Genomic DNA, 27,964 nt, shown 5'->3' with positions numbered 1-27,964 from the left:
CTAGATAGGAATAATAACGATAACAAAGGTAGGATGAAGATTAGGGTAAAAGGTAGAAAAGAGAATATAGGTGAGGGTCATTCTCTGAAATGCATACATTTTAATGCAAGAAGCATAGTGAACAAGGTAGATGAGCTTAGAGCATGGACAGATACTTGGGGTCATGATATTGTGGCAATTAGTGAGACCTGGCTACAGGAGGGGCAGGACTGGCAACTTAATATTCTAGGATACATTTGTTTTAGATGTGATAGAGCAGGAGGTAAAAAAGGGGGAGGAGTTGCTCTGCTTGTTAAGGAGGGCATTACTGCCGTGAGGTGGCAGGATGGTCTGGAGGGATCGTCCAGTGAGGCTGTTTGGGTGAAATTGAGGGGTGAAGGAGGCATGAGGGTGCTAATAGGGGTGTATTACAGACCACCAAATGGGCCAAGAAAATTAGAGGAACAAATTTGTAGGGAGATAACGTATATGTGTGAAAATCATAAGGTAGTGATCATGGGAGATTTTAATTTCCCTCACATTGATTGGGATACCCATACGGTTAGAGGGCTGGATGGGCTAGAGTTCGTTAAATGTGTTCAAGATTGTTTTCTAAATCAATTAGTAAAAGAACCGACTCGGGACGGTGTAATACTAGATCTCCTGTTAGGGAATGAGCTAGGTCAGGTATCGGACATTAATGTTAGAGAACAAATTGGGTCTAGTGATCATAACTCTGTTAGTTTTTGGGTAGTTTTAGGGAAGAGCAAGGAGGGGCCTAAAGTTGAGGTTCTGGATTGGAGAAGAGCAAATTTTGAAGGAATAAGAAGGGATTTGGGGAGTATTGAGTGGGACAGGATATTTTCAGGTAAGGATGTAAATGAAAAATGGAGGATATTCAAAAAAGAAATTTTGCGGGTACAGTGTAGATATGTCCCAGTGAGGATCAAAGTAAAGGCTGGAAGTTATAGGGAGGCTTGGTTTTCGAGGAATATTGGAAATTTGGTTAGGAGAAAAAGGGAGATGTACAAGAGGTATAAAGAGCAAGGAGCTGAGAGTTTGAAGGAGGACTACAAGGAGTGTAGAAGGAATCTTAATAATGAAATTAGAAAGGCCAAAAAAAGGCACAAAGAGGCTTTGGCAGACAGAGTAAAAATAAATCCAAAGGGTTTCTATAGGTACATTAAAAGTAAAAGATTAGTGAGGGATAAAATTGGACCCCTTGTAGATAGCGAGGGTAGGCTGAGTGAGAAGTCAGAGGAAATGGGGGAAATTTTGAATGATTTCTTTGCCTCGGTATTCACTAAGGAAAAAAATATTGAACCAGTTGAAGTAAAGAAAAATAGTGGGGAGGTCATGAAGCATATAAGGATAACCGAGGAGGTAGTGATGGCTGTGTTGAAAAAGATAAAGGTGGATAAATCTCCGGGACCGGACAAAATATTCCCAAGGACACTCAGGGAGGCTTGTGGACAGATAGTGGGGCCATTAACAGAGATATTTAGGATGTCACTGGTCACGGGGGTAGTGCCAAAGGATTGGAGGGTGGCGCATGTGGTTCCGCTGTTTAAGGAAGGGTCCAAATGGAAACCTGGGAATTATAGGCCCGTGAGTCTGACGTCTGTGGTTCGTAAGTTGATGGAAAGTGTTCTGAGGGATGGTATTTACAAATATTTGGAGGTACAGGGATTGATAGGGAGTAATCAGCATGGTTTTGTCAGGGGTAGATCATGCTTGACAAACCTGATTGAGTTTTTCGAGGGGGTTACAAAAAAGGTTGATGAAGGGAAAGCTGTGGATGTTTTCTATTTAGACTTTAGTAAAGCTTTTGACAAAGTTCCCCACAGGAAGTTAGGAAAAAAGGTGGAGGCATTAGGTATAAATAAGGAGGTGGTGAAATGGATTCAGCAGTGGTTGGATGGAAGGTGTCAGAGAGTAGTGGTAGAAAATTGTTTGTCCAATTGGAGGCCGGTGACTAGTGGAGTTCCTCAGGGATTGGTCCTGGGTCCACTATTGTTTGTTATATATATTAACGATCTGGAAGTAGGGGTGGAGAATTGGATAAGCAAGTTTGCGGATGATACAAAGATTGGTGGTTTTGTGGACAGTGAGGAAGATTACTGTAGATTAAAAGGTGATTTAGGAAGGCTGGAGGTGTGGGCTGAGAAATGGCTGATGGAATTTAATACAGATAAATGTGAGGTGTTACATTTTGGAAAGGCAAATCTAAATAGGTCATATGCATTAAATGGTAGGCTATTGAGATGTGCAGAGCAACAGAGGGATTTAGGAGTGATGGTAAATAGTACCCTCAAGTCTGATACTCAGGTAGATGGTGTGGTGAAGAAGGCATTTGGAATGTTGGCCTTCATAAATCGGAGTATTGAATTCAAGAGTAGGGAGGTTATGATGAAATTGTACAAGGCATTGGTGAGGCCAAATTTGGAGTACTGTGTACAGTTTTGGTCACCAAATTATAGGAAAGATATAAACAAAATAGAGAGAGTACAGAGAAGGTTCACCAGAATGTTGACAGGATTTCAAGGTTTGAGTTACAGGGAAAGGTTGTGCAGACTAGGGCTTTTTTCTCTGGAGCGTAGAAGATTGAGGGGGGACTTGATAGAGGTGTTTAAGATTTTAAAAGGGACAGACAGAATAAATGTGGATAGGCTTTTTCAATTAAGAGTGGGGGAGATCCAAACTAGAGGGCATGGTTTAGGATTGAAGGGGGAAAATTATAAAGGGAACATGAGGGGAAATTTCTTTATGCAAAGGATGGTAGGGATGTGGAATGAGCTTCCGGCAGACGTGGTTGAGGTGGGATCATTGGTTACATTTAAGGAAAGACTCGATCGTTACATGGAGAGGAGAGGACTGGAGGGGTATGGACCGGGTGCTGGTCAGTGGGACTAGGAGGGTGGGAATTTGTTACGGCATGGACTAGTAGGGCCGAACTGGCCTGTTCTGTGCTGTAAGTGGTTATATGGTTATATGGTCTATGCAAATATATAAAATGGAAAAGAGAAATTTGTGTAAATATTTGTTGTTGGTGATGAGTCTAGGAAATTAGTAATGGGAAGATATGAAATGCAAGAGAACAAATATTTGGCATACATGGTGAAAGTCATGCAGAAATTCACCAGATAGAATATTATTTTGGAAACAAGAGGCTGTCCACTTTTGGAGGAAAATATAAAAACAATATATTAATTAAATGAAAAAAAAAATCAAGAATACTGCAGTACAGTACCATAAATGAAGTTTGCTTGCTGATGCAGTAAGTAGTTAGAAAGATGAGTGGAATGTCGGACCATAAAAATGGAGTCTAAATGTTGGGAAAAGGTACTTGAATTGTACCAGCATTGGTGAGGCCACATATTCATTTAGTGTTGGTCTCCTATATTAATTTGTATTAATAGAGGTTCAGAGCAAGTTCATTGGGTTAACTCTTAGGATGAAAGTTTGAGTAGATTGGACTTGCATTCTAGTGAATGAGAGGAGTAAAATTATTCTAAAATGTGTGATTCTGAAAAGGATTTAGGAGCAATATTGGTCAAAATTGTGATCTGATAACATGATGTCAGCTATAGATTGGAACAATACAATTTCATGCACCAATTATACATTACACTGCAAAAATTACATGGTTTAAAATCTGAAATTCCAGACTCATGTTTTGGGTATGGTATAGAGGTTGGAACATTTATACATTAAACCTGGGTATGCGTGGAAGTAAGATCCTTTTGTATGACTTGGCAGAAATTGTGACAAAAATTATAGAAGTAGATTTTCCATTGGAACCGTAACTGTATTTATTGAACAATCTTATGGTTATTGGCACAACATTATCAAAATATCAAATACAGTTTGTGAGGATTGCACTAACAGTAGCCAGGAGATGTGTCGCAGTTACATGGAAGTCCAACCCACCCCCCCCCCCCCCCCCCTACTTAATACTTGCTGGATTTTGGAAATGCAAAGCAGCACTCCCTGGCAAAGATAACTTTTAGTCTTCAAAAGAAATATGGCAACCTTATTTGAATCATACTGGCTTAAGGATATAATTAACTTCCCTGAAAAGTTTTAAATAATATAGTTAGGTTAATAGCGTTGAATTTCTGAAGATCAAGATATGGACTAATTAATGAAGGCATGCTCAAACACCCATTCTTTTTGGACAGTTTTTAAAATAGCAGTTGAGAGGGGGATGAGATTTGGGCAATCTTATGAGACTCTAATTTTAAAATACTATTTATATGATGTATGTCTTCTTCTTTGGCTTGGCTTCGCGGACGAAGATTTATGGAGGGGGTAAATACATACATATGATGTATGTAATAATGTTCTATATGAGTATTGGAAGAATTAAAATAAAATATTCAAAAAATATGATTCTGAAGTTATGCTGAAGAAAAATATTTTACTTAATGGAGAATAACAGTGTGTATTTTTGGGACAGATTAAGTATTTCTTGGATTCGTGACATTTTGGCATTCTCTACCTTGGAGAGATGTGGAACTGAATCATTGAAAATATTCAAAGCGAAGTGTAGTGTAGATTGTGGAGGGCCATGTGAACACTCTGCTGAGAATCTGGTGGGAATGTGGATTGTAGAAGGTCACATGACATCTCCACCTGGAATTTGGTGGGAATGTGGATTTTAGAGGGTCACATAACCTCTGCCTGAAATCTAGTTTGAAGTTGCATCACCTGCCAATTAAGGTTGTACTCTGCCCATCCATTAGTGTACACCTAACCAATGGCCCCTTTTATCACCTAATGATTACTTGGGCCAGACCCTCCACCTTAGGGTGGCACGGTTAGCACAGTGGTTAGCACAACGTCTTTACAGTGCCAACCATCGGGACCGGGGTTCAAATCCCATGCTGTCTGTAATGAGTTTGTATGTTCACCCGTGTCTGTGTGGGTTTTATCTGCAGACTCCTCTCACTTTTCAAAACGTACTGGGGTTGTAGGTTAATGGGGTGTAAATTGGGCGGCACAGAATTGTGAGCCAAAATGGCCAATTACCATGCTGAATGTCTAAATTTGAAATTTAAATTTACTATAAAGTCCACCACATGAAGTAGCTCTTTCTCTTCTCTTCAGTCCTGAGACAAACCCTGATCCTCTCCAGGTTGTGAACTGTAGACAATGCTGGAGGAGTCATTGAGGTGAGCACGACACGGGGATCAGGGCTGTTAGATAGCATTGGAGCCATGTCCGCATTAGACAAGAAACAGCGGGTAGCACATTTTAATCCTTGGTTGTTATAAGTCTGTACACAGTTGCTAGTATCAGTAGTGTTAAGTCTGATGTGACTGGGTTTTAATGTGTTTGTATAAGTGTAAGCACTTGCTAGTATCGGTAGTGTTAAGTCCGATTATGACTGATTATAATGTGTTGTGTGATTGAGAGTATTAGTGTGCATTATCCCTGTTGCGATCCTCTTGAGTGTATTTTAATAAAGATTATTCCTGTGTCCAGTGTTGTTGCTTTGAACCGACTGAACTTGTTTCCTTTTCCACACAACATTAAGATGCAAATATTTTGAGTCTAGGATTATGGGATCGGGTAGGAGAGTGAAGTTAATTCCGAGATCAAATCAGCCTCACTTCTACAGATCCAAATGCTATTCTGTTCTCATGTTCACAAATCTCTAAATGTGGTTAGGATAGGTGAAGAAAACATGCATAGCCAAGAATTTCCTTCATAATGGAGTACAAAACAAAATTTATGCCAATTTAAAAGAAAAATAGGTTAGATCTAAAGTATTTGACACGAGTTTTATGATTTCAGTACTTTGGTTCGATAGAATAACTGGAGAAGTTAGGGGTGTTAAGAGGATATTTGATGTGTTTAAATTGTTTTTACAGTGTTACAGAGTATTGGCCTATGTGTTGTATGGTTTTGTGTTGGAAAGTGGCAGTTTGCCTTAGAGAGCCAAGGTGAAGGTGGACTGCTGAGAGAGTGGGAGATAGACTGGGCATGTGTAGAAGATGATCTACAAATTTCTGGACTTGGAAGACAAACCACCACTGGGTGTGGCTATGAAGTGGAAGGAGGCCCAAGTAGAGTTACTGTCTGGGAGGCAGTTTAGAAAGTTGGGAATTTTAAAAAGGATGAACATTCCAAAGGCAGCCAGAAAGATCCGGATCAAGCCATTGTTCCTCTCCCTGCAAGCAACTCAAGAAGACAACTTTGAATTTTGTGCTCTCTCTCTCTCTCTCTCTCTCTCTCTCTCTCTCAAAGATCTTTTGGCTTCAGTTTACCAAACAAACTAAATTTTGTTTATGATCTTTGGTTTGGTTGTGATCGAAGTTTTGTGAGTCTTGTGTGTTTTGTATCTAAGTTTTTTCTGTGAGCTGGTTGGAAATATAACTTAGACTTTAATTACTTGTGTTATATTTAGGCTGGGGAATTTATTCATTTTACACTGTTATAGAAATTTGCATTGTAACCAGTGGACATTGTTATAAAAGGGGTGATTTTGAATTAAAGTTTGAAGGTGAATTTTTGTGTATAAAGTAATTGTTCATCTTTACCCCTGTGTGATATGGCTTCTTTGTGGTTGTTGGTTTGATCTTGTAACAACAGTATGATGGAATATTTGGGAATGTTTCTGGGAGATAAATTGGAAAAGATAGAGTAGGTTACATACATACACACACTTTAAAACAGATCTTAGTTGAAATACTGAAGAATTCATATTCAGTGACTTTATAGAAACTGCGAGGAATGCTATGCACATGTCACAAGTAGGTGCTAATTGAAATGATGTCATGAAATGAATAGACTATTGTCTTGGAAGAACAGGCAGAACCAGGTTGTCTGTTTTGGACCTTTTTGCAAGGCTTTTGACCTCTCTGCCAAGTGCTTACTCAGAGGTCATTGAGAAGTTCTTGTTTACTTAAAACAACAGATTGACCAAAAGATGAACTGCTGTTGTTTGCTGGAGAAGGGGGGGTTTTGCAAGTGAGAGAGAGAAGGACATGCTGCCTGGGAGTTTGAGTCTCAGAGAGCGAGAGAGCGAGAGAGAGCGAGAGAGAAGGGAGTCTTGGATTGTGTGTGACACAGAAAGCTGTTGCAAGCCAGGAGAAGTTTGTTGGAACTGAAACAGAAGCTCCAGAGTGGTGGATGGCTGGAAATGCTATCCGTCTGATGTTTCTCTTAGAATAAGAGGAACTGAAAGGAATTCTGTGATAGCCTGAAAAAAAAGAGGTTATTGTTTGGAGAACCCTAATGGGGTAAGTTTCATCAGCAAGACATTGAGGTGACTAATGGTGGTACCTCAGTTGTGGAAATCTTGGAACCACACACCCCTCTCTGCAAACCTACAAGAACCTTCCTGAGCGATAACCATTTAACTTTCGAGCACCAAAGACTGGTGAACTTTATACATGTTCAATTCTGTGCACAGTATAAGAATTGTCTACAACCAGTGAACTTGGAAGAATGAGAAGTGAGATTGAACTGTGATCCAAAGAACTTTTCTTAAATTTACACACACATTACATGTACATGTGCACTTAGAATTAGAAGGGGGTTAAATTAGGTTAGTTAAGTTACTAGTGATAAGTTAAAGTTTGATTCCATTTTCATGTTTAAAAATAATTAAAAACAACTTTTGTTTAAGTATGTGAATATCTTGTGGTGAATATCTATTGTTGCTGGGTTTTGGGGTCCTTTGGGCTCGCAACACCAGCGAGAGAAGTGTTGGAAACTAAAGGACAACAAGCTGTTTATTTTCAGATGAACAGAGTAAAAGTAACCATCAAACTAGAATTGATAAATAATAGAAATAGAAAAAAATAGTGCTTTATGGCAAAAACAAGCAAATGCAATTAATTTGGCATTTCAAAACAATCATTGATGGCTTAAGTCACAACTGCCGTGTTGTTTCATTCTGTGAGTTTTGAGATTTCCTGCTGGGCCAGGATAAACCAGTAGGTAGATAATTCCCACACCAAAGCAAAACTCTAATTTTGTAGGTTCTGTGTTATCATGCTTTCCTTGTATAACTGAATAGTTTCAGTCTCATTGCTTTTCATTTTCCTTCATTAAGACATTAAGTTTGTGCTTTGTACTCATTCTTCAGAACTTTTTCACCTTCCATTGCAATATGTTGTGTCCCCATCTTTTTTGCTTTTGATCTTATACATGTTGTGATCTTGAGTTATTTTAGTAGAGGTCCTGGAGTTTCATTTCGCTTCTCAGTGCATTCTGTTGGTATTATCTACTGTGTCATATGCATGTAACTGTTATTGATGGTGATTTCTACTTTTTCTTCTGTTTGTATGCGGTCTGTAAAAGTTGTTTCTGCTTGCTTGGTCTCATGCTTTTATTTGAAAATGTATTCAAACAAATCAAACACATGGGCAGAGGAGGGTTTTGAGGAGATATAATTAAACCCTAAGATGTATTCCACCCAATACTCTCAGCACTTTTATTTTGCAGAGGAACTCGTGGGTAAAATTATTTTTGATGGTTTATAACATAACAAAAGTATTTCTTACAAGGGTTAGCTCAAAGGTCATTTTGTGTTTCATGGAAAAAATGAATAACAACATACCTTCTTCAATAAAAGGTAGCAGAAGGAAACATTCATTCACTACCGTCACAAAAAAGACAATGCAAAATGAGGATGCGAGAAATATGGAGCAAAACTTTTCAGCCTCCACGCTTATTTGCTGGAATTTTCAAAGCAAGGGATGCTCTGAAAACATAAATTTTTGAATTTATAAAGGTAATTCTATGCTGTGTCCAAATGCTTCCAAACCTTGAAAAACTTTTTGTGTCGCTTGACAACTATACAACAAAGCTTAGTAGCAAAGGCCTTTCCTTGCAGAAAAAATGTTTAATCTGTTCAGTTTCCATGTCCCCAATGCACCTTGGGGCTCTCCTTATTAGAGATTTCAGTCCGTGACCCCCCCCACCTTCTTAAATATGCTGTGATCCCCATGGGCAGATGTGGAGGGTGTGTAGCCCCTGTTGAGAATCCAAAAGGATTTTATTGGCATGCTTAAAAACAAAAGGGTAAAAAAACAAGAGGAAGAAATAGGTGCCCTTAAGGATCAGTGTGGACATCTCTGTGTAGAGCCAAAGGAGATGGGGAAGATCATAAATAAATGTTTTGTGAATGTGTTTACTGTGGAGCAGGTCAAGCAGGAGGGGAGGGAGGTCACTAAAGATAGCTAAAGCCGCACCTGACCTGTCTTGAAGAGGTATTGGCTATCTTCGATTGGATCAAATTGGGTAAATCTCTGGGTCCAGACTAGATGCATCTTCGTACATTTTGAGAGGCAGGTTGGGAATTGTTGTTTCCTTGGCAAACATTTTTAGTTCACCGATGGAAGTGCTGAAGAATGGCAAATATGATGCTGTTATTTAAAACTGGCTGTAGGGATAATCTGGGAAATAACAGACCTATTAGTCTGACATCAATGTTAGGGAAACTGTGGGAGCAGATTCACAGAGATAGAATCTGTCAATACTTAGATGGCCTGGTTAAAATTAGGAGATTCAGCATGGATTTGTGCATGGGAAATCATGTCTCATAAACTTGATATAATTTTTTGAAAGTGGCACAGATGGTGAATGAGGGAAAGGCGGTAGATCAGTGGTTTGAAACTTTTTCCACTCACATACACTTTAAGTAACCCCTATGCCATAACTGCTCTGTGATTAGTAAGGGATGTGAGTGGGAAGGGAAGGTTGAGAATCACTGCTCTAGACCCAATTGTTACTGAAATATTTTGCTTGAAAAATTGTCCTTGGCCCATTTCCTTTGGAGTTCTGAAACCGTGCACATAATGAGCCAATGCGGTACGATTAAAACAGTGGTTTTCAAACTTTTTCTTTCCACCCACATCCCACCTTAAGCAATCCCTTACTAATCACAGAGCACCGATGGCATAGGGAATATTTAAAGAGGTATGCTCCATAAATCTTTGTCTGCAAAGCCAAGCCAAAGAAGAATGTGAGTGGAAAGAAAAAGGTTGAGAACCACTGTGATAGATGATATTTGCATGGATTTTAGTAAAGTGTTCAACAAGGGGCCACATGGTTGGTATGGAAGGTAAAGGGACACAGGATAAGAGGGAATTACCTAATTGGGTTAAAAAAAATAGGCTAAATGAATGAATCAGAGATTGGTTGTGGAGGCATTTTTTCCAGAATGGAAGTCCATGACCAGTGGAGTGCTTCAATATCTGGTACTAGGACTCTTGCTTTTTGTTTTGGATTATTTGGTATTGAAGATGGTGAAGACAGTTGCCAAAGATTGGGCAGAGTCTTGATCGATTGGGCACATGGGCAGAGGAATGTTTGATGAAATATAATACATGCAAATGTGAGGTGTTGCATTTTGGGAGACCTAACATGAGTACGACCTCTACAATTAATGTTAGGGACCTGAGGAGTTTTGGGAAGCAAAGAGATCAAGGAGTTTAGGTACATATTATCTTGAAACTGACATCATAGATGGGTTAGTCAAAAAAGGCTTTCAGCACTTTGGCCTTCATCGATCATGTAGAAGTTGGGAGGTTACATTGCATTTGTATAAAACATGGCTCAGGCCCTATTTAGAGTATTGTGTTCAGTTTTTGTCACCATGTTGTAGGAATCATAATGTCAAGCCAGAGAGGGTGCAGCGGTTGATGAGGATTTTACCAGGACTTGCCTACAAATTTGACTTAGACTTAAGAACGGATCTCGTTCATAATTGGGGATTGCCTGTACCAAAGTTCTGAGACCTGCTACTGATCACTTTCACTATACTGTGAATTATCTCTTGATTTCTTAACTCTGATCTCTCTTTTTGAACATGGTGCATGATTTGACTTTTTTTTTTGTGTGCACCTGTTCTCTTCTCGTTTCAAGGCTAGTCTATCACATTTTGCTTCATTCACATTTTGTTCCACGATCCTTCTCCCAAGCTATCACAACATTTATTCTGCTGAAGCTTATTTTGCTCTTGAATTGCTCTTTTAGGCTCTCTAATTGGTGGATTAACATGACGGCGCTGCTGTCATGGCAATGCTGCCGCTGGTACAGACCCGTGGAGAGACACAGTGCCCCCACGGGTTCCATCTGCCCAGTCTGACAGTCGACAGCTCCATACAGGCTTTAAGTGGCCTGTAAGTGGAGCCAACAGTGGTTAAAAACACGGCAACTGCGGGGTCTGGACCCAAGATGGAAGTGCATATGATAAGCAGCAGCCACAAAGGGTTGCAGACTCCAGGAAAGCAGAAGTCTGGCTCAGTTCACCAGAAATTGGTGAGACCACCCCCGTTTGAGAAGAAGCAGAGATGACGCATGAGCCGGTGACCACAGCAGTAAACCAGTGAAGGGTTCTGCGATTGAAGAAGCACACAGGTGGTGGACTGTTGGAGACTTGAGGAAAAGAACCCACACAGGCTGTGAGCTGTTGGGGACTGCAGACAAGGGATTCACACCAGGCGGCAGATTCGAGACTGGCTGAAGAGGCACCAGGTCTCGAAACTGAGATGCGAGAGGGTGCCGAGGTTGCTGAACATGTCCAAGGTGTGGACCTGGAGCTCAGGCTGCTCATGGTTTGGACTGGAGTCTGTGTGGTTGCAAAAGCTGCAAAAGCACTGGAGGTAAATCCATGGACACTCTGGGACTCTTTTGCTTTTCTTTCTCTGACTGTAAGAGGTGCTTCAGGCAATTTCTAACGGTGAATCTGTTTGCCTTGCGGTAGACTAAAGGAAATTTTGTGTCATATTGCACTGTTTTTATTACGTGACACTAAATTAAATCTTAAATCTTAATTATTCTTCAACGGATCAACTGCGGCATTGTCTTCATTTTTAAATTCCAAATATTCGCTCATATGGTCTGGAATGGGAAAAGCAGTACCCCTGAGCATAAATCCCTCCAAAAGGTAGTAGACATAGCCCAAGATATCACAGGCAAAACCCTCCCCCCATTGAGTACATCTACAGGGAATGCTGCTGTTGGAGAGCAACAGCAAACATCAAAGACCCACACAACCCAGCACACGCTCTGTTCTTGTTCCTGCCATCAGGAAAGAGGTATCGGTGCCACAAGACTCGCACCACCACAGGTTCAGGAACAGCTGCTCCCTCTCCACCATCAGACTCTTCAACAACAAACTCAATCAGAGACTCATTTAAGGACTCTTACTTGTGCATTTTATGATTTTCTTTTTGTTCTGGCTGTGTCCAGTTTATTTTTTTGCCCTACCAATTAGTGGTAATTCTGCTGTGCCCCAAGATAAAAGGGTTCTCAGGGTTGTATATGATGCCATGTATGTACTCTGACAACAAAGCTTAAATCTTCTTTTGCATACCTTCCAGCCCAGCATAACCTGAATTATGCTGATCAATCTTGTCTCATCTACTGAAAGGAATCTTGACCCCTTGCACTCCTCTTGTTGATGAAATATTTCTATTTACACATCAAGTCCATGTCATTGAGTTACTTGTAATGACATTTGGGATTTCAATTTAACTTGGCTACAGACCTTTTATTCAGCCTTTAATACCAATAACCTGCTCTACCCATGTATCCATGTATTAGGGTCTCATCACTGAAGCACAGTATGGCCAATATCTCCATGTCATGTTTTCTATTTACTTGAAACATTGTGTCTCAAGCTGTTTGCTTATTTTTAAAAAATCTCTGTTAACTTTGAATATCCTACCCAAGCTTCAGCACAGAATATTTAAATTTTAGATGTGTAGCACAGTAACAGCCCATTTCGGCGTGTGACATTCAGTTACACCCAGTTAACCTACAATCCCCAGTATGGTTCGAACAGTGGGATGAAACCAGAACTCCCAGGAAAAACCCACAAGATATAGGAAGAATGTGCAAACTCTTTACAAACAATGGGGGATTCATACCCTGTTCCGATCGCTGGCGCTATAACAGTGTTGTGCTAGCCGCTACACTAACCTTTCTGACTTCTTCCTTTTTGTCATTTGCCTTCACTCAGCAACATTTTGATTTCAACATGGTTGTCTCACATTACATTGTAGCTTACATGCAGAAAGAGTGGAAATCTTTAAAAGGTGTTTTTTTTTTCAGATTAGTCAAATCTGTACAAATATCAATTTATCCAAATCAATGTTAGTTTGAATAATTTCTGCTTGGTTAAATAAAATAGACCATATTTTTTTTACTTCTGTTGACTAAAATTTATTTTTTACATTTTCAGGTATATGCAGAGTTTTTTAGAACTACTAGAGTTTCAAAGCAAAGGTCACGAAGATGCTCAAGTATTAGATGAGTAAGAATCGCCATTTCTTTTCTGAGTACACTTGGATGTGATCATTGATATTTTAAGATGCATACTGTCTTTGTATGATTGGTATGTGATTCAAAGAAAATGGTTGGAAAATCACTGGCAAATATTCTGTATGAAAGTTTTCAGTGCATTTTTAAAGTATTTTAACTTGGATTTGCTTTCAATTGGTGTACTTCCATCCAGATTTTTACAATGATTTTATCACATTTTAGCTCTCACTGAACAAATATGTTTTCATTTGCGTAGTTTTCTCGAATCTCTGATTAAAATCCGAAATCGACATAATGACGTTGTACCAACCATGGCTCAGGGAGTTATTGAATATAAGGAGAAGTTTGGCTTTGATCCATTTATAAGTACTAATATTCAGTACTTTCTAGACCGCTTCTACACAAACCGTATCTCGTTTAGGATGCTTATCAACCAACACAGTAAGTACTTTCTATTACTTGTCAGAGCAAATGACTTTATAGTAAAGGTTGTTCTTATCTTAAGCCATTACCTTCAACATGGTGATCAGATGAGAATTGTCACGAGAAACTATGGAGCCCTTTAAGGATGGGGGAAAAAAATTCTTATTTAAAAAAAAATCAGTAATTTTCTTGCTTTTGAATTTCAGCACATTTTAGACATTTAGCTGAGCATGGAAAATAATTAATTTAGCATTTAGGGCTGGAAACCTGACCACAAAGTTATATATTGGGTCGGGGATGTCTCCGATTGAATTCACAGCATTCTGGAGGGGGAGTGTGAGCAGCCAGATGTCATGGTCCACATGGGGACCACTGACATAAATAGGAATAGTCAGAAGGAAATCACAGAATGCTGTGGACACCATGCTTGAAGTAAAAACACAAAATGCTGGAGAAGCTTAGCAGGTCAAACATGTCCTTTATGTAGCAAAGGCAAAGATACATAACCAACTTTTTGGGCTTGAGTCCTTCATCAAAGTATGAGAAAATGCTCCAATCAAAAGAGTAGGAGGAGGGAGGCGGTAGCAAGGCACGAGATGATAGGTGGGAACAGATGCGGCAGAGATGGAGAAATTGAGAGAAGGGGATGGAATCCTTGCAGGGCACAGGGTGTGAGGAAGTGTAGTTCAGGTAGTTGTGGGAGTTGGAGGATTTGTAGTATATGTCAGTGGAAAGCTTGTCTCCCGAGATGGAGACAGAGATCCAGGAAGGGAAGAGAATTTTGCCGGAGGTGGGCCAGGTGAGTTTGAGATCGGGGTGGAAGTTGGACGCCAAGTCGATGAAAATGACAAGCTCATCATGGGTGCATGAGGTAGCCCCGATGTAGTTGTCTGTATGCCAGAGGAAGGGTTGGGGGGGGCGGGGGGGTCTTGCCTGTATAGCCTTGCTGCATGGATTGCTCCACAAAGCCTATAAAGAGGCAGGCTTGGATGGAACCAAGGTATGGCTACTCCTTTGATTTGGAGGAAGTGGGATGAGTTGAAGGAGGTTATTTAGAGTGAGTAGTAGTTCTGCTAGGCGAAGGAGGTGGTGGTAGAGGGGACTGGTCAGGTCTTTGGGGTCTTTGGCCCAGGAAGAAGTGGAGTGCTTTCAGACCTTCTACTTCCTACCCAAGATACACAAACCCAACCAACTGGTTAGACCCTTTGTTTCTGCCTGCTCTTGCCCCACTGAACTAGTTTCACCCTACCATGACTCTATCCTTTCTCCCCGGTCCAGTCTCTCTCCACCCAAGTCTGTGACACCTCACATGCCCTGCATCTCCTCAATGACAGATTCCCTGAACTGGACAACTTCATCTTCACAATGGATGTCCAATCCCTTTATATCTCTATTCCCCCTCCCCACACACCCACACCCACACACGCGCAGAAGGTCTTGAAAGCACTACAAAACCTCCAACTCCCACAACTACTTGGACTACACTTCCTCACACCCTGCCCCCTCCATGGATTCCATCGCCTCCAAAGATGAGGTCAGAAATATCTGTCGTCTTCCAAAAATGTGGCTTCCCCTCCACCACTATCAACTCAGCTCTCACCCATATCTCCTCCACTTCCTACTCATCTGCCCTTCCCCCCCTTTCCATCAGATGCAACAAACATAGAATTTCCCTCATCCTCCCCTACACCCCGCATCCAACATTTCACCTGCCACAATTTCTGGCATTTACTATAGGATCTCACCACCAGACACACTTTCCCTCTCCTCCCTCTCGGTTTTCCGCAGGGACTGCTCCCTCCACGATTCCCTCATGCACTCATCCCTGTACCCGCAGGAAGTGCAACACCTCTTTCCTCACCACGGTCTGGCCTTTCATGTGAAGCAACACTTCACTTGTACATCCAGAGGACTTCTGTACTGCATCTGGTGAACCCTTTGTGCCATTCGCTACATTGGATAGACCGGTCGCAGACTGGGAGATCACTTCACTCAGCACCTTTGTTCCATTTGCAACCACAGCAACCTCCCAATTCCCAACCATTTCAAATCCCGCACTCACATGTCTGTTCAAAGTCTTATGTACTGTCCCACCCTGACCATCCACAAATTGGAGGAACACCTTATTTTCTGTCTGGGCACCCTCAGCCACATGGCATGAACATTGACTATACTGCTTTCCATTAAACCTGCTTGCCTTTTCTTTCCCCTTTCCATTTCCTGTCCTTCCACCCATACAGCCCTAACATCCCCCCTCCCCCTTATTGCTGCTGTCCCCTCCCTCCTTCCTCCACCTATCACTTCCTGCCTTGCTCCCCCCCCCCACCCACTCTTTTGTTCAGATGCTTGCCAGCATTTTCTCATACTTTGATGAAGGGTTCAAGCCTGAAATGTTGTTTATATATCTTTGCCTTTGCTACATAAAGGACATTGTCTGACCTGCTGAGCTTCTCCAGCATTTTGTGTTTTTACTAGATACATGTAGTGCTGAAGTCCTGAAGAGGGAATATAGGGAGTTAGGAAAGTAGTTAAAAAGCGGGACTTCAAGGGCGGTAATCTTGGGATTGCTGCCTGTGCCAGGCGCCAGAGAGGTTGAATAGGAAGTTGTGGCAGATTAATGTATGGCTGAAGAGTTGGTGTGGGGGGGTTTCAGATTTCTGCATCATTGAGATCTCTTCTGGGGAAGGTCTGGCCTGTTTTTTTTTTAAAAAAAAAAGGACAGGCTGCACTTGAACTAGAAAGGGACCAATATCCTGGTGGCTAGGTTTGCTTGAGCTGTTGGGGAGGGTTTAAGTTAGTTTGCCGGAGGGTGGGAACCAGAATGTGAGTGCAGAGAATAGGGCAGAAACCCAAAAGCATGATTCTGTGTTCTGACTTTGTGAGGAAGGACAGGCAGGGGACAAAGCACAAATGTAGCCAGTTAGAGGGTTTGAAATGTGTCTATTTCAATGCTAGAAGTATTAGGAATAAAGGAGATGAACATAAAGCATGGATCAGTATGTAGATCTACGATGTTGTGGCTGTTACAGAATCTTGGTTAGAGGAAAGGCAGGATTGGCTGATGCAGGTACCAGGGTTTAGAGTTTTAAAAGGAATAGGGTGCAAGAGAGTAGGGAAGGGGAGTAGCATTAATGGTCGGGGATAATATCACAGCTGGAGGAAGGGAGGAGGCTGTAGAGAGAGTCTCCACTGAGTCAGTGTGGGTGGAAATCAGAAATAGGAAGGAAGCTATCACTGCTGGGAGTAGTCTATAGGCCCCCAAATAGCCATCGTGACACCAAGAGGAGCAGCTAAGCAGGCAGATTTTTGAATGCTACTGGAAATACAGAGTTGTTGTTATGGGTGATTTCAACTTCCCTAATATTGACTGTCACCTCATAAACTGCAAGAGGGATAGATGGGGCTGAATTTTTCAGGTGTGTCCAAGAAAGATTCTTGATGCAGTATGTGGACCAGCTGACGAGAAAGGAGACCAGATTGGATCTGGTTCTGGGTAATGAACCTGGTCAGGTGGTGGACTTCTCAGTGGGAGAACATTTTGGTGAGAGCGACCACAATTCCGAGTTTTGCATTAGCTCTGGAAAAGGATGAAAGCAGTCAAAATGGGAAAGTGCTTGATTTGGGAAGGATTAATTCCAATGGAATGAGGCAGGAACGAGCGAGAATAAATTGGAAACAGATGCTCAAGGGAGAAAGCACAGAACTAATGTGGAGGAAGTTTTGGGATCACGTGCTAGGTTCAGGTTAGGTTTGTCCCATTCAGACAAGGAAAAGATAGTAGGAAAAGGGAACCATTGTTGACAATACAGGTGAGGCAGCTAGTCAAGAGGAAGAAGGAAGCATATATTAGATACAGGAAGCAGGAAACAGGAAGGGCTCCTGAGAAATATATGGTAGCCAGGAAGGAGCTTAAGTAAGGACTTGGAAGAGCTCAAGGGGGGCATGAGAAGTCTTTGCCATGAAGGATTAAGGAGAACCCCAAGGTGTTCTATGCATGTGTGAAGAACAGAAGGATGATGAGAATGAAGGAGGGCCGCTAAAGGATAAAGAGGAGGTTGGGGAGGTCCTAAATTAATACTTTGCTTCAGTATTCACAAGAGAAAAAGTCCTGGATCAGGGTGAGTTTGGAATAGAACAGGCTTATGTGCTGGACAGTGTTGCTATTAAGGAAGAGGAAGTGTTGGATCTTCTTAAAAACATTGATAAGTCCCCAGGGCCAGATGTGATAAACCCCAGGTTGCTGTGGAAAGTGAGGGAAGAGATAGCTGAGGCAGTAGCTATGATCTTTGACTACAGGGGAGGTGCCAGAGGTTTGGAGAATGGCAAATGTAGTCCCCTTGTTTTAAAAAGGTAATAGAGAGAGTGCTTGGAATTATAAACCAGTGAGTCTTAGTGGTGTGCAAACTATTGGAGAGAATTCTTAAGGATAGGATCTATGAGTATTTGGAGAAGTACAGTCTATTCAAGGATAGTCCGCATGGCTTTGTGAAGGGAAGGTCATGGTTCATGAGCCTAATTGAGTTTTTGAGAAGTTTACAAAAGAAATTGATGAGGATAAGGCAATAGTTGTGATTTTTAGTAAGGCATTTGACAAGGTTCCCCATGAGAGACTTGATCAGAAAGTCATGGGGCATGGGATCCATGGAACCTTGGCTGTATTGATAAAAAAATGGCTTGGAGGTAAAAAGCAGAGAATATTAGTGAAAGGAAAGTATTCTTCCTGGAGGTCAGTGACAAGTGGAGTACCGCAAGGATCTGTTCTGGGACCCCTGCTCTTTGATTTTTATAAATGACCTGGATGAAGAGGCGGAAGGATGGGTCAGTATGTTTGCAGATGATACGAAGGTTGGAGGAGTTGTGGATGCAGCTGAAGATTGTCAAAGGTTACAAGAGGATATAGACAAGATGCAGAGATGGGTGGAAAGGAGGCAGATGGAGTTCAATCTTGTGAGGTGATGCATTTTGGAAGGACAAACCAAAAGGCTCAGTACAGGGTTAATGGTTGGTTACTTAAGAGTGTGAATGAACAGAGGAACCTTGGGGACCAAATCCCTGCATCCCTCACCTCAAGGTTGCTGTACAGGTTGACAGGATAGTTAAGAAGGCCTATGGGATGCTGGGCTTTATTAATAGGGGGATTGAATTCAAGAGTCGTGTTACAACTCTACAAATCTCTGGTGAGACCACACTTTGTATTGTGTCCAGTTCTGGTCACCTCATTACAGGAAGGATATAGAAGCTATGGAGAGGGGGCATTTGCAGGCATTGCCCCTCCCAAATGAGGTATTGTGACCACCCACACCTGCTTTCAGCCAAATTTCCACCCCTCTCCCCCATGAGGTATCGTGACCCGCAGTCTAATGTCAGTTGAATCTAGCGTCACTAGTCTCCAGACAATATAAGCAGCACATTTTCTACGTCAGAGGGAAAGTGGCAGTGCTGTCGCACAGAGGAGGTTCATGGTAGGCAGCACCTCCCCCAGCTGAGTGAGTTTTTGGATTGTGGCCCTACCCCACCTCACAAAAGACTTGTCCTGGCGCTGACCCTGGTTATAGGATAGGGAGGGTTTAGTACATTTTTTAGGAATATATGGGTCGGCACAACATTGAAGGCTGAAGGGCCTGTACTGTGCTGCAGTGTTCTATGTTCTATATTGAAACTTTGAATTGCATTGAGGATCTCACTGCCTCAAAATGAATAATGATTAAGAATTTGTTTGAATGTTATTATCTTGGATCTCCTGAATCTGGATAAGTCTGAGTAAGTCCTCAGCATCAACTGAGGAATGAAAGAACTGATGTTCTTTCAATTCAAAGTTGAGCTACAAAGAAACTGCACCTCTTGAAATTTGTGTGTCTGGAATAAAGGACAGTACAGTACTGAAACAAGCCCTTTTAGCTACATTATCTGTGCTGGACATGATGCCTAAATTAAAATAAAACTCTGCTGCTTTCATCTGATCTATATTTCTCTTCCCCCCCCCCCCCCCCACCACAAATGTTCGTGTCTATCTTGAAGCTTCTTGGTTGCTACCATCGTATCTGCCTCCACTACTACTCCTGACAGCTTGTTCCAGGCACCCACCATTCTGAGTGTTTATTTAAGTCTTGTGCATCATCTTTAAACTCTACCATCCCCCTCAACTTTAATGCATACATCCTCTGGAATTTGACAATTTTACCCTGGAAAAAAGATTATGGCTCAATGCCTCTCATAATTTTAGAAATTTCAAGCCAGTCTTCCTTCAGACTCTGAAGCTGCACAGAAAACAATACAGGTTTGTCCAACCTCGCCCCATAGCTCAAACCCTCTAATCCACACATGTCAAACTCAGGCCCTCAGGTCAAATTTGGTCCGTGATATAATTCTATTTGGCCCGCAAGATCATATCAAATATGTATTAGAGCTGGCCCGCTGGCCGCCGCGCCAGTATAGCGCATGCACAGCTAATACTACGAATCCCAGAATGCTTTGCAAATACGTTGGCGCCGGCCCGTCAGCCCGCTAATCGCCCCCACCTCCTCTCTTTACTTTCATTAGCATCTGCGACCTGTCGCCGAACTCGCATGTAATAAACCCCTTACGAAAAATGGCCAAACGAAAGACAGAAAACAGGACCTTTCAAGACAGGTGGGAGGCAAACTCTGACCCCAGAGTTTGATGAACTTGCATCTAAGAAGAGATGCCAAGTATCTGGTTTAGACCCAGGTGCATCAGAGTAAATCACAGTGTAACAAGCTAAGCTTGGATTAATATTTTCTTTGGTTAACTTTGGACTGTTCATAGTTGAAAGATTGGATTTTTATTGAAGCAAGTTGGTTTTTTTTTGACTCGTTGGTTTGTGAAAAAAAAACATTTAAAAAGAGCTTAAAGGCTGTAGAGAAATATTATTTATTGAATATTTTTCTCATTTGTTAATGCTTCTTCTGGAAAGAGCTTAACCAAAACTATTATTAAACATTTATTTTAATAAGTAAAAGTTTAACATTACATATGTTGAAAGAAGAGAAAACAGGCAGATGTTGTTGAAAATTTTCAATAAATATTTAGTTTGGCCCACGACTTAGTCCAAGTTTTTAATTTTGGCCCTCTGTGAGTTTGAGTTTGACACCCCTGCTCGAATCCATGCAGCATCCTAATAAATCTCTTCTGTACCCTGTAACTAGCAACTGCACTCCCACTGTTATGATACCAGAATTAGACACAATATTCTAAGTGTAGCTGAATTAAAGGTTTGGATTGCTGCAACTTTTTACTCTTACATGTGATATAGTGTAGCTGTTTTTCCACACTATACAAGTCCAGTCAAGGCAAGAACATCATGCACCTTCTCCACTACTCCATGACCACTTTCAAGGAGCTATAAATCCCCAGATTCTTTTACGGAGCCATGCCTTTCATTGTGTTGCCATTATCTGTATTCTTTCTCATGCATTTGACCTGCTTATCCAGATGAAACTCAATCTGCCATTTCTCTGCTCAAATCTGTAGCTGATCTATATCCTTTTGTAATCTTCGCTAGTCTTTTTCACTGTCCATTGCTCCACCAATCTTTGTGTCATCTGCAAACATACTTATCACCCACCTACTTTTTCATTCAAATCATTGATAATCAAGTATCATAAATAACAGGAGCCCAAATACCGATCCCTGCCTGTGGTCCCTTCAACCAGTAATAACACCCTTCAACCACTATCTTTTGTCTTCTATGGACCATGTAATTCTGGGTCCAAGCTCTCAATTCATGGTGGATTTCATGCATCGGTACCTTCTGGATCAGCCTACCATGAGGGACTTTACAAAAGTTCACAGACAACATCCACTCCTGTTTTTATTCCTTCCTCAAAAGTCTAAACATGAGATATGATTTTTTTTTTTAGTAATTTCAAACTTAAAAAAACATTATGCTAACATTACAATGGCTTGATTAATAAAAACATTCAACATGTGTTATATGTGGTGTAATCGGCACTAATCACTTTTATCTGCAAAATGATTAAAGTGCTTGTAACCTCACGGATGTTTCCTTGTGTGTATTCTTGACAGCTCTCCTTTTTGGAGGTAACACAAATCCAGCACATCCTAAACACATTGGAAGTATTGATCCAAATTGCAATGTTGCAGATGTTGTTAAAGGTGAGAAAGCTTAAAAGAAGGAAAATGTCTCTTGTACTTGATAACAAAAATCTGTCAAATACTGAAGAATATAATAAGCACTTGAGGAGAAAAGCAACAGTAGATTACAAAGCCTATCGAGCCTGTTCTACCATTATAGAGACTAATATGCTTTTGGTTTGCTCCACTTTGAGCCTGATGCTCATCATCCTTGATTTCTCTTCCATCAAAAAATCTCTCTCTCTCAGCCTGGAATTGATTAAATGACTCGTCCTTCCATAAGTCTCTGTGATGGAGAGTCCCAAATATTCAAAACCTTCTGAAAGGTTCTCCTCATTTTGGTCTTGAATGACCACCACCTTGTTTGTAAAACATACCCTCAATTTCCCCCACAAAGAAAACATTTTCGCTGTGTGTTTTGGAAATCCTCAAAATCTTGTATGTTTCGAAAAGATCACCTGATCTTCATAGTGTAAAGACTTGACCTGCTGAATCATTCCACATGTTTATATCTGTTTCTCTCTAGATAATTAAATATATATCAATAGAAAAATGTGTATACACAGTGTGTGTATAACATATAAATAGATGTGTTATATGCAGATTCATCTTCAGTTAAGCTGTTTTTCCAACACAGTCAATAATCTCTCATTTAAACAAGTCAACATCCACCCATCATATTTGTGCCCATGCCCTTCATCGACAGAAAACTCTTTGTAAATTCATTATATCCGTTTTCCCCCCAAAACTGGAAATTTGGTAAAATACTTGGACCCTTCATGTTAGTCATTGATACTGATTGTAAATGCTTGACACTGTAGCACTGATCTGTGATCATTTTATGGCAGCATGTCAATCTGAAAATGGTCCATTTATCCCAAATCTCTGTTATCTTTTATTTAGTCAATCTGTGCCAATATAATTTGGTGTTGGGACTTAGTTGAATGTATAATAATGGCAAACATAATGCAAATGCTACAAATAGGATCACTTTACCTTTCTAATTAAAAGAAATGTGAGACTGCAAAATCTCACCACTATCTACGAGATCCCCGAGTTGTGCTGAGCTCGATTCATTACCACTTGTACTTAAACTCGCAAGGAGTCACTTAAAATCACCATATGTATGATAGATAATGAAAGATTGGAAGAAAATGTATCTGAGTGGGTTTTGGGTGCACTGTTACATTGGAACTTATTTGACCTTTTCCACTCGAACTGAGAACTTGCACCACAGTAGTATTATGAAACAACATTTTCTGTTGGATGAAGCAAATACCTTTGGCTGGTATTTCACTCAAACCTTTTAAAGTCTGTGTTTTAATGTATAATTTTCATTTTCTTTGTGTAGATGCATATGAAATTGCAAAGATGCTATGTGAACAATATTACTGTGGGTCTCCAGATATGGAAGTCAATGAATTTAACGGTAAATTGAATCTTCCAGAATTTTTAAATTGGAATTAATCTGTAAAGAAGCAATTGTGATAACCAAGTGTTACAATACTAATCATTTACTCAATGGCAAAAAATTAGGATTGGTTCTGTATCAAAGCGCCATTACTGTGGTCTGTCAAACATTAATTCTTTGTTGCCAAATTGAACTGGGTTAAGAGCATCACCCACAGTTGCTTGCTTGCACTCAACTGATTCAGATGTGGAAGGCTTATCAAGTGGATTCTCTGCATCTCGAGAGGCATTCATGAGGCATATTAAAACCCTTGTGCAGATGCTCCCGACAGCTTTTACCAAGAGCTCACAGTTGCTAAGAAATAATTTAAAATATTAGAAAAAAGTGTGAGTTAATTGACAGAGTGAAATGGGGATGCATCATTGAGTCGAGCAATACGACTGAGGTGGATGCAGAAGATTTTGTATGAAAGGAAGAACATCAAGACATCAAGTATGATACCAACCTTGAAAATAATTTGGTTGAGCTTAAGACTGCAGAGAGAGCGGGAATATGTAGAGAGAATATGGGGGTAGTTGCTGCTGGGAATTAGAGACGATGGATCCATTTGGAGGAAATTTCTGTGGATCCAGTACAGCACTTTGGATGAGTAATTTGACAAATAATAGTGTAATGGTCAAGGCAAGTTGTATTGCAAGGTCATGTAATTTTGGAACAATGTCATTTTAAAAGGGAAATGTAAAACAATGACAATATCTGACCACCAAACACAAAATAGATGCTCAGAATTCATTGTTTTGACCATGTAGAATAGACTGGGTGAATATTTAGCTCAATCTTTATCAAACTTGTGTCATTCTTTTGGTAACTTTTTCACTGGTTTTTAAAATGGCTTTCAAAATTGCTCCAGGCTCTTCCCAAAGATTGACTTAATGACTTGAACAGTTATCCTTCCATAACAAATCAAATAATACCAGAGTTTTTTTAATGAAAGGGTGTGTGTGTGTGTGTGTGTGTGTGTTAATTCTGTTTCTCCCTCCATATTTGCTGCCTGACCTCCTGAATATTTCCAGCATTAACAATGTATTTTTTAATCATGTTTTATTCATTAGTTTAATCAGAATATGCTATTTATTGAACTGAAGAGACTGGTTTAAGTATAAATAGTAATAAATTATATTTATTGTATGGGTGTTAACAATCGTGCAAAAGAACCATCATAACTAATTGATTTATGAATATTTTTCAGCAAAAACACCTGCAAAGCCTGTCCAAGTGGTTTATGTACCCTCGCATCTTTTCCACATGTTGTTCGAGTTGTTTAAAGTAAGTTCACCGTTCATGTTTAACTATTGCTGAAGAATACAATTTTGTGCTTGTGTTTCTTGAAACCTGATTAAAGTCTGGATCATTTTACACCTCTGTTTATACTACTCATTTTTATCATTGGGAAACTTTGGTATTTTATTCTGTGTAATAATAAATACATTTAGTTAGTAGCTGAAATTCCAGTGATGATACTTTGAGGATGTTACTACTTAAGGCTTTGCAGTTAAAGCACACAAACGATATCCTTGACTCTGTGTGTGAATTGGTGCAAGTGTACCAGTTATTCTACAAAACAATATCGAAAGATGATCTTCCAAGCATAAAATGAAATTTCACACACTTTGTCATTGGAATTAATATTGATCTTTGTTTACTCTGCCTCGCTCAGCCAGATATTACACTGATGTCAGTTTTTATTTTTATATGCATTTATTTCTATTTGTCTTCAGTTACCAGATCAGTTAAACTACTTTAACTGATGTTAACTCATTTAGTGAATCCTTCTATTTTCTCTCCTCATTGGTTGCAAACTTTTAAGGAAGCTTCTACAAGTTGTTTTCACCTTCTCATTGACAACAGTCACTCATGCACACAGATTCCAATTGTCTTGTATTCCAGACGAAACTAGTCTGATAGCAAAATACTCCATACTTTTGTTCTGTTGGTTTTTTCTTCCACATGCTTTCAAAGGTTTGTAAGGGTACTAAGGAAAAGTCCAACAAGAGAAAGATAAATAAGAAATGCCATCATGAGATATACTGTAGGAGCAGGATAAACCATGAATTTGCCATGCTTTTGCATTTTAAGATTATTTGTCATATATCCTTGGAGTATTTCTCAACAACTGTATTGGATTATTCAAGCAAAGACTTGTTAATCAGGTACAGACTTGTTCTTCTAATTTATTGGGAAAGTCCCTGAATCTCTGTCTTTTAGTCCTTGTATTGAAAGGTTGGCCTATAGTATAAATTGGATGCCACAGTTTATTCATACAGGCTAATTAGATATTTATTATTTAGAGCTTGTGGTGAAATAGCCAATACTTTCCAGCATTTTAGCAATCTTCTTGCTCTTTTTTAAAATCCGATACAAACACTATTTTTCTTAAAACAAGTCTCTAAAATAGATCAGCTGTGCCCAAAAGAACATTTCTGTGGGAAATTGATTAAAAGCAAGCCCTGAAGTCTTTACCTTGCTCATGATGTGGATAAGGCTTTCAGCTCCAAGCATTAATTTATTCCTAACTTTAATGATGTGGAACTTTTATATACAACAGAATTCTATGAGAGCAACAGTTGAGCTTCATGATGGAAGAAAGGAAGGTTACCCGCCTGTTAAAACGTTGGTTACATTGGGAAAGGAAGATTTATCCATAAAGGTAAGTACAGCTTTGTGATCAAATATTTTGTTCCACATTCAATCATGAAATGTATATATCTATGGAAATAGTGTTGGTAGACTGTTAATTTGGAACAGTTTTGAAGGACAACATAAATGGCTTGATTTGTCTGTGTTTTGTCACAGTAAAGGGCTTTGGCAAATACTAGAGCGCATCGGATGTCCCCCAAAGTTCCTCAACATGATTATCCAACTGCACGAAAACCAACAAGGTCGGGTCAGATACAGCAATGAGCTCTCTGAACCCTTCTCCATTAACAATGGCGTGAAGCAAGGCTGTGTTCTCGCACCAACCCACTTTTCAATCTTCTTCAGCATAATGCTGAACCAAGCCATGAAAGACCCCAACAATGAAGACGCTGTTTACATCCGGTACCGCACGGATGGCAGTCTCTTCAATCTGAGGCGCCTGCAAGCTCACACCAAGACACAAGAGAAACTTGTCCGTGAACTACTCTTTGCAGACGATGCCGCTTTAGTTGCCCATTCAGAGCCAGCTCTTCAGCGCTTGACGTCCTGCTTTGCGGAAACTGCCAAAATGTTTGGCCTGGAAGTCAGCCTGAAGAAAACTGAGGTCCTCCATCAGCCAGCTCCCCACCATGACTACCAGCCCCCCCACATCTCCATCGGGCACACAAAACTCAAAACGGTCAACCAGTTTACCTATCTCGGCTGCACCATTTCATCAGATGCAAGGATCGACAATGAGATAGACAACAGACTCGCCAAGGCAAATAGCGCCTTTGGAAGACTACACAAAAGAGTCTGGAAAAACAACCAACTGAAAAACCTCACAAAGATAAGCGTATACAGAGCCGGTGTCATACCCACACTCCTATTCGGCTCCGAATCATGGGTCCTCTACCGGCACCACCTACGGCTCCTAGAACGCTTCCACCAGCGTTGTCTCCGCTCCATCCTCAACATCCATTGGAGCGCTTTCATCCCTAACGTCGAAGTACTCGAGATGGCAGAGGTCGACAGCATCGAGTCCACGGTGCTGAAGATCCAGCTGCGCTGGATGGGTCACGTCTCCAGAATGGAGGACCATCGCCTTCCCAAGATCGTGTTATATGGCGAGCTCTCCACTGGCCACCGTGACAGAGGTGCACCAAAGAAAAGGTACAAGGACTGCCTAAAGAAATCTCTTGGTGCCTGCCACATTGACCACCGCCAGTGGGCTGATAACGCCTCAAACCATGCATCTTGGCGCCTCACAGTTTGGCGGGCAGCAACCTCCTTTGAAGAAGACCGCAGAGCCCACCTCACTGACAAAAGGCAAAGGAGGAAAAACCCAACACCCAACCCCAACCAACCAATTTTCCCCTGCAACCGCTGCAACCGTGTCTGCCTGTCCCGCTTCGGACTTGTCAGCCACAAACGAGCCTGCAGCTGACGTGGACTTTTTACCCCCTCCATAAATCTTCGTCCGCGAAGCCAAGCCAAAGAAAGAATGGTGAACTGTGTGTCTTAATAATTCTGAATCTTGAACATTCCAAGTTCAAATCAGACTTTCTACAAAGATGTCCTGGGATTGTGAGATCTGTGGGATTCAGGGATGCTTAGGGAAATGGGCATTAAAGCAAATTGGTGTTTATGTGAGAGTTGGAAAGTGTTACCTTGATTCATTAAGGTATTATACAGTGGAAAAAGAGGTAGTCACGACCTTCAATTAGCTGCACATTTTTTAGGCTCTGTAAGAAAACCTTTCCCCAGACAACTTTCTGTCAGTTAATGATCTATAATGAAATAAAGATTATATAGCATCGTGAATGTGAATTAATTTTCTTCAACATTTTACATAAAGTGCATGTTCATTTATTACTATAGTGTTTCCTTCTGTGTTTTGAATTTTTCATTGGTATTTGTAAATTAATCATTTCAAAATATGTAATTTCACTGGTGTAGAAATCCACGATTGACTCATGAGCTTTAAAAATTACAGAGACACTGTACTGTAGTTGCATTTGCAATGAATCACTTTTCACATCGCGGGTGAGCGGTGACCTTACTTGGACCTCCCGA

The 27,964-nt window shown here is 40.6% G+C and overlaps 1 protein-coding gene across 5 annotated transcripts in view; it reads left to right on the top strand.

Annotated features, from left to right (window-relative positions):
* Positions 1 to 27,964, top strand: part of LOC138738955 (pyruvate dehydrogenase (acetyl-transferring) kinase isozyme 3, mitochondrial) — an 80,475-nt gene that overhangs the window by 41,298 nt on the left and 11,213 nt on the right. For 4 of the 5 annotated variants that reach the window (XM_069890188.1, XM_069890187.1, XM_069890191.1 and 1 more), the window contains 6 exons: positions 13,184 to 13,255; positions 13,520 to 13,704; positions 21,733 to 21,822; positions 23,153 to 23,230; positions 24,462 to 24,538; positions 25,818 to 25,919. In XM_069890188.1, the coding sequence (XP_069746289.1) occupies positions 13,184 to 13,255; positions 13,520 to 13,704; positions 21,733 to 21,822; positions 23,153 to 23,230; positions 24,462 to 24,538; positions 25,818 to 25,919 (604 nt within the window). Of the gene's footprint in view, positions 1 to 8,588; positions 8,726 to 13,183; positions 13,256 to 13,519; positions 13,705 to 21,732; positions 21,823 to 23,152; positions 23,231 to 24,461; positions 24,539 to 25,817; positions 25,920 to 27,964 lie in introns of those variants that run through there. The other variant, XM_069890192.1, reaches the window with a different exon arrangement.

This window comes from Narcine bancroftii, chromosome 7 (genome assembly GCF_036971445.1).
Source record: "Narcine bancroftii isolate sNarBan1 chromosome 7, sNarBan1.hap1, whole genome shotgun sequence".
Taxonomy (NCBI): domain Eukaryota; kingdom Metazoa; phylum Chordata; class Chondrichthyes; order Torpediniformes; family Narcinidae; genus Narcine; species Narcine bancroftii.
Note: the sequence above shows the minus strand (reverse complement) of the source record. Positions and strands in the feature narration are given on the sequence as shown.